Genomic DNA, 7596 nt, shown 5'->3' on the forward strand with positions numbered 1-7596 from the left:
TAGAACCACGCAGTTTGCCTAAAGACCGTTTCGAGGTGATGCCAGCCAGAAAGCAGAGGGACCACAGAGCAAATCAGCTGTTCTAAACATCGATTCCTGCCAGGCTATTCACTTTCTTTATTTCCTTTAGAATCATACACAATTGCAACAGCATCGAGAATTAATCCATCAGATTTGCGACTGATTTCTTAATGATTGACTGACTATTAGTAACTAAATTGTTTTAATTACAATAGGCCTACTATGAGTTTCCTAGTTCCTTGTGTAATCGAAAAAGGTAGGTGGTGCCCCTGAGTGCATATGAGATTAATATGTTCAAGCATTAATATTCATAATATCAGAAACACATTCACTACAAGCACTATAACCCATGAAAAAGGAGATGTGATGTCATTGATGACATCGCATGAGAAAAAGTCTATAAATATGGATTTTAAGAAGTGATTTAAAACAAATCGCCAATTGTCTCCTCAGGCAGGTTGTTCCAACATTGAGGGGCCCTGATAGCAAAAGCGAGGTTGACTTCAGATTTAAGCCTCGACTTTGCAACCAAAGGGCCCCACCAGAGGATCTAAGGCTGCAAACAGGCTCATATGGGGTAAACATTTCTGTTGTGTAGCTTGGGGTCAAACCAAGAGATGCTTTAAAAGTGATCAGTAAAATCAATAAATCAAATAAATAACAGACAGGGAGCCAATGGAGAGAAGCCGGGATTGGGGTGATGAGATGTCTGTTAAAATCAGTAAGTAGCCAGCTGCTGTATTCTGAACTACATTGAACAAAGTTATAAACGCAACACTTTTGTTTTTGCCCCCATTCATTCAAAATCTGTGTTAGTGAGCACTTCTCCCTTGCTGAGATAATCCATCCACCTCACAGGTGTGGCATATCAAGATGCTGATCAGACAGCATGGGTGTGCTGTAGGCTGGGCACAATAATGTTCAGTGTAGTTGGAGGCAAGAGAGTGACTTTTGGTTTGTGCCAGAAATGTGGGAGTTACAATTTACTAACCACACAACTTCCCTTATTAAATGCATGAAGGACCACCTTTCTGCTAAATTTAATAAATGTGATTTATTTTAGAATATTATACATGTTAAAATAATCTGAAATGTGAAATGTTGGACCAAAAATATGACCAAGATTATTTTTCAAAGGTTTTTAATAAAGAGCAGTGAGTAAATGTCTATAAAATACAAATGACTGTGTGAAGGAAATGGGATGCACAATACATAACAAACTATGTAACAATGCTTTGTAAGAAATAATCAGATAATATCACAATACAACATTTAAAAATATAACATTTAAAAATTAAATATAATTTTGAACAGCAATGCAAATATGAGGGCAGAACTGCTCCTGGTGTCTAATAAGCTACATTTATTAGCATGTGTTAAGACTATAGTTCCCTTTTTAGAGCTTTGGGACTTTTATTTGCACACATCTGACATTTAAATAGCAAACCACCCAGCAACAGCTACAATGAGGCATCTTACATATGAATTTCTCAAAAATATCAATTTTGTCTTCTTAACATTCCAATGGCCCGCCCACGGGCTGTCAGGTCCTGGCGGCAACTTCATACTCATAAGGAACACCGTTTGGAAGCTAAAATCCCTGTGATTCGACCAATGCAAACCATATCAAGATACAATCACCACAGCGGGTACAATCAGCGCCTCTGTCAGACCAACCAGTACAATCAAAATTAATGCGACTCACCTATGAAGCCTCATAGGCAGACGTGGCTCGTATGTCATTATAACCGTTAATAACACCGATTTGGGTGTAAACAACTACGATAGTTTGTATTCAAATTAGCCGCTGAACTCTAACCTTTCGAGTGACACCAAATCCGACCCAATAAGAGCTCACGTCCCTTTCACAGCCTACAACAGCCAACGAGAGCCCGCGCTGTAAGGAAGGGCCAGCCCCTATTATTCCGTGGGTAGGCAGAGCCAGTTGCAAGCAATTGTGCCGATGACTGGAACTTCGTGTAGCCAATACAATTCTGAAAATAACGATATCCAACACATCTGCGTCAAGCTACCGGCTAAAGGTGTGTTCACACCGAAAGCGAATCTAGCATTTTGGTGAATTACATAAAAAGTCAATGCAAAGATGCAAATTCGCTCCGGACGACGTGAATGAGGCGTTTGTCACGGAATTCGCTGGTTCGCGCGAGTTCAGATTTTTCAAGTTGGGCGAAAAATTGACTTGACGCAATGTTGCGAAAGCCTATCAGCAGTGAGACTGTCCAAACGTCACCGGTGGCTTCGGAGCATTGTTTGGAGAGGACCTGGCGAGAGGTGTAAGGACAATCCGCTGGCCGACGGGGAGCTGCTAAAGAATGGGGAAGTGTACAGGGACAAATAAACACCCGTAGTCGGTCTGGATTCTACTCTGACAACTACGCCGTTTACCCGCGAGAGGAGCTCAGAGTTATTAAATTTGCTTTTTACTTTAGTTTTTGGGTTTACAACTTGCACTTTTTGTGCTGTTTTAGAAAAATATGCTAAGACATACACTTAGAAAAAACATTTTCCATTTGTATGAAATTTAAACTTGAACTAGGTAAGGCTTTATGCCATGGCCTTACAGTGTTTTCCAACAAGTCCCAGCTATAGTTGTCTGCATGCATTTGTTAGCAAGCATTTTCAAGTGGAAATGAAAAAAATATTAGTTTTAGTGTGTTTAAACTTATTTTAATCAATTCCAGCAGGCTTTACAATCATTCTGACTTTTGGGTTAGACACTCCAGAGTGTTATCTTTCAGAGAAGCCCAAAACCATGCATATACTCCAAATGGTTTAAGAACTACATTCGATTTACTTTGGATATGCCTTGAATAGACGTTTTGCATGAATTTTACAGGAATGTTAAGAGGTTACAACAGCTCTCATTTTTTCTTCACTTGAGTGTAGATATCCTCTGGGCCGTCAGCAGTCTTTGTTAAGCTGTTCGCTGGCTGGGACACTTTGACCTGTGCATACAGAGTATCCTGCTGCTGTCCACTGTCCTGCACTGAGTCAGAGGACAGTTCAGGTCTCTGTTTTGAGAAGTCAACCTCTCCATAATGGATGTCTTCTTTTTCTTCAGTTTTAAATGCTGGGTTTTCAACAGCCAGCTCTTCACCTGTTTGACTCTATAAAAATATGAAATGTTGTGAGTAGCTGAATGTAGACCTTCCTCTGGGCCTGTTCCATCTTTTCTGGACAAACGGCACCAAAACATCTTACATTTTGTCACAAAGACCTAAAAAAAAACCTGTCTACTCAATCTTCAATCAGTGTATTGCTAAGAGGATATTTTATCACATTTGCTGTGTCTCTTTTGCACCTTTAGTGTTCAGTTACAAGTGCTTTCATGTATGTTACAGTACAGTCACTGTGAACAACAAAAAACATTTAAAGTGCTGTACAGAAAAGTTTAGTATTTTCCCACCTGACTCGGTTGTTGAGTTGAATGTGTTGACTTTAACCGCCTCCCACACAGGACAGCGCTGTAAAATAAATAATAAATGAAACATCTGGATTAGTACGTAAATTGAATGCAGGAAATTTGCTCGCTGATAAGTTGATGAAGAGATGTTCAAACCAACAGAACACATAATCATCTGTTCCTTCGTCTTGAATGTGGCTGTAGCTGAAAGTGAAGTCACAGAAACTGAATCATATTAGTTGCTTTAATACTTACCAAACACCGACAACCAGGCAGACGAGTAAAATGACCCCAATAATTCCTCCAAGAACTGCCCCCCAGTTTAGAGATCCACCAGTCAGTCCTGCTCATAAACACAACAATATGCAGACAAAATAAAATGCAGAAGTTCCACTTTTTCAAATAGGAAAGTAAGTGGATTCAGTGCGGTTCAGTGTTAACCTTCAAGAGTCAGATGGATCTCTGATGACGTCTGATTACCAAGATCATTTGTGGCCACACAGTAATAAACTCCTCCATCAGTGACATTGGTCACCTTGAAGCTGTAAACCTCTCCTTCAGATACATTCTTGGGTCCATCTGTGCTGTTCTTGAACCAGGTGAAGCGGCTGACGGGAGGCTTGGCTCTGCTGGAGCAGGTCAGGTTCACCCAGCTACCTGCTGACACCAAACCTGATGGACTGATGGACACTGAGGTGTTTTTAGGAGCATCTGAGGAAAATGTGAGATTCACTTTATTCAAATCAGCTGACATCCCATCAATCATCATGTGTTGACAGGATCCAATAACAAACTCTGCTTGTCTTACATGAAACACTGAGAGTCTTTCTCTCCTCTGCTGTCTTGACATCTTTTCCTTCATTCACAGGATATGTGGCAGAACAGGTGATGTTGTATCCATCATGTTGGTCTGACAGAGTGATGGTCTCCTGGATTTTAGTTGTAAAGGTTCGATCGGTGTTTTCCTCTGTGTTGCTGTGAGAGTCTTGTTGGAGGTTCCAGGTGAGTTTAGGAGGGGAGTGTGGACAGGGAGTGGAAGCTGAGCAGGTTATAGTGACAGACTGCTTCTCTTTCAGATCAGCTGGGATCTCAATTCTGGGGCTCGGAGGAGAATCTGTGGTTTAGAAACAGACTTACAATCAGCTTTATTGGCCAAGTTATGTAGTTTTTGTTTTTTAGGTCAAAATTGTGCCTGATACTTTATGTATTTTTACACTAACATTTTTTTAACTCTCTTACCTGTAACATTTACTTGAAGAGGATCATTACATGCTGTTGCTTTGGATCCACTGATCGCAAAGTTCTGAATTCTTAAGAAGTATGTGTTTGTAAGATTTGTGAGTGAATTGGAAACCAGAGTGGTGCAGTTTTTTTGACTCAGATTTCCAATAATATTCATTGGATCATTTTTGTCAATAGTTATGTTAGTTGGATATAAATTGTTGTTTTGTTTAATCCACACTCCAAAGATACTCATGCCAGTAAAATCTCCTTGTTTAACACTAAAGTTACATGGGATTTGCAAACAAGATCCACTCAGTGCTTCCATTTTCTGTGGTGTGGTAATGACGATGGCTGGTGGATTAGGACAAACATTCACATCCAAGGCACCTGTAAAACCAGACTCACGATTAACGTAATGTGAAACAAATCTCTATGAATAGTAAGAGAATATTCAGCAGCAGGATGTTGCATGCTGTTCAAGTGCTACTAAAACCTCTGACTGTAAGTGATGTTCAAACTGCAAATGATTCAGGTGTCCAAATAATGAACAAACAGCTCACCTGGAATAAAGAAGAGACTCAGTAACATGTTGGCTGTCACCATTTTCACAGACAGGACTGCCATGTAACCCATCGTCTAGATTTGCAAACACATTAATGCAGTTACTTAATAAACAGGTATTGTGAGCTATTACAAAGAATGTAAGTAAATCTCTACTTAAAATGCTCACAATCACACCAGAAACGTTCACTATACAACTAGGATTCACTTTGTTATTAGTAGTCAATTAACATTTTTAGAACTTCAGTTTAAAACAAAATATTTGAAGTAAAATTTTAAATAATACCACACTATTGAACTGCTCTATAACATTAGTATTCAATCATGTAATTATTTTGTGGAGGTCAGGAAGAGTAACAAAATAATATAATTGTTGTGTCTAAAAAGTCAAATCAGTAACAAAAACTCCGTCTTACCAGACAAGCCAACACCAGAAAGAGAGCAGCAATGAGATCCTTTGAGTGATTTTTAAATAGGAAATCCTTTAGTTAGTAGAACACCAAATAACAAACTTCCCTCTTTTGTAACTTAAACCAAGTCAACTTCCCCAGTTTCGAGAGTACAGATTAGAGCAGTCCAGTTAGATTTGATGTGCAGCTGCTAAATATAATCTGACCTGAGTGAGTAGCAGTAAATATAAGATAAATAGAAGAAGTTCTCACATTAACTGCTCATATGTGAGTATTTATAATCACATGACTCACTGTAAAGCTGATGATACACGGGGCAACTTTTTGAGCAATGTTGCTGGGCAATGTTGCGGGTGGAAAGTCTATGTTTTATATATAATACATAGCATCACTAAACATCTACTGTACTGCTCTCCAGGCAGAAAGAAGCAAAAAAGCATTGAAAAAAGTGAATTATATATACACAAAGAAAATTAGATTAAAATATAATTGTGTTTTTAATGTAAAACCTGTGGTTGCTTTTCTGTCATGACAGTAAACACATGAAAACCCCAAATACTAATAACTAATTATTTCACGCAATCTCCGACTGTTGCAACTTCCTCCTACATCATCTGGAGCACATTTGTTCAGTATATTTGCTCTTCCTAAATATTTTATTTCAAGCTTCTGCTTCTTCTTTGCTGATTATGTGGTTTAAAAAAACAGCAAATTAGTATTCAGAAAATAAAAACATCACTGAATATATCTGAACATATGTAAATAGTATCTACTTTAAGAAAAGAAAAGTCATATTGTATCAACAAACAGTGACTGGTACTGGTGATATTTGCTGAATGCTGTGTGCCCTTCTGTTGCATTCATTATTAGCACAGGACGTAACCAAGTAAAATGCAAACACATAAGGAAATCAAAATGCAAAGCAGAACATGCAGCACACTGTGCTGACTGTTCACATGAAGTAGCTGAACTGTCTCTCATGTGAAGAAAAATGAATACAAACCGCACATTACTTCATTTATGCTAATGCTATTATAGTTCAGTACAGTTTAGCAAGTTTTTTAAAGTTGTGTAGGATTGTAGTTTTGAGTTATTTTATTAAATAATACAGTTTTGTTGAACACATTTGTGTCAATTATTGTAATTGATAAGGATTTATTTTAAAGTGAAGATTACTTTTTACATGTACTGCTATACTTTTTATTGTTTATTTTCAATAAGTTTATTAAGCTTGGCATCAAGTATTTAACAATTAACATCTATAAGAGTTTAACACTGAAAACTCGACTGCTCTGCTTCAGGGGTGTAGTTTTGATTAGTTTTGGTTGACTAGTGACAAACAACCCATCAACTGTCAGATTGTGGGTTAAATGTTGCTCAAATGTGACTGGTGCATGGAAGTAGCCTAAGTTACATCACTTTAGTCCAACTGAGCCTTGCCCACTTCATACCAGTGAGGACCAACACAGAGAAAAGGAAATTGAGATATCTCATGTAACAAAAACTGTTCAGATTTTTGTAGAAAATTGTGCTTTCATGTAAAACCTCATCACTCACACTGTAGAAAGAAATTGAGTAAATTTGTTTTCACTAGTGATGGGGATTACAGCTCTTTGAAGAAGCCGGCCTTTTTGGATCCCAAACGGCTCTTCATTTAGTACCAAATCAGTATGCAAGATTTTTTATCTGCAATACAATGACATATTCTGTCATACTGATGGTTAAAAAGTGGGATATTTCCAGAATAACTAGTTGTTTGTGGTGAAAAGAACACCATACGAATGAAATGGATATGGTTAATAAGTAATTACACAACTCTATACAGGCAGGTGACATCAACAAAGTCTGTGAGGATCCAGGACTTAGGCTTAAGGGTAGAGATTGGACCTGGGCCACTGATCGTATCTTGTGAGAAAGGAAGAGGATGGAGGCAACATACCCTTACAAAAATTTCCT

General features: G+C 38.2%; 1 protein-coding gene across 1 annotated transcript; it reads right to left on the reverse strand.

Moving 5' to 3' along the window:
• Positions 1-2693: 2693 nt before the first annotated feature.
• Positions 2694-5345, reverse strand: LOC119907834 (B-cell receptor CD22-like). Its single transcript, XM_038725519.1, has 7 exons — positions 5230-5345; positions 4685-5056; positions 4254-4559; positions 3887-4156; positions 3701-3788; positions 3449-3506; positions 2694-3149 (listed from the first exon to the last, which is right to left on the reverse strand). Exons 1-7 carry the CDS (start codon positions 5300-5302, stop codon positions 2904-2906), a joined length of 1413 nt encoding a protein of 470 aa, XP_038581447.1. The 5' UTR covers positions 5303-5345; the 3' UTR covers positions 2694-2903.
• Between the last annotated feature and the right edge of the window lie 2251 nt (positions 5346-7596).

The sequence above is a fragment of the Micropterus salmoides genome, unplaced genomic scaffold (genome assembly GCF_014851395.1).
Source record: "Micropterus salmoides isolate LMB-PRFRI ecotype aquatic unplaced genomic scaffold, ASM1485139v1 Ms_hic_scaffold_1, whole genome shotgun sequence".
Classification (NCBI taxonomy): Eukaryota; Metazoa; Chordata; class Actinopteri; order Centrarchiformes; family Centrarchidae; genus Micropterus; species Micropterus salmoides.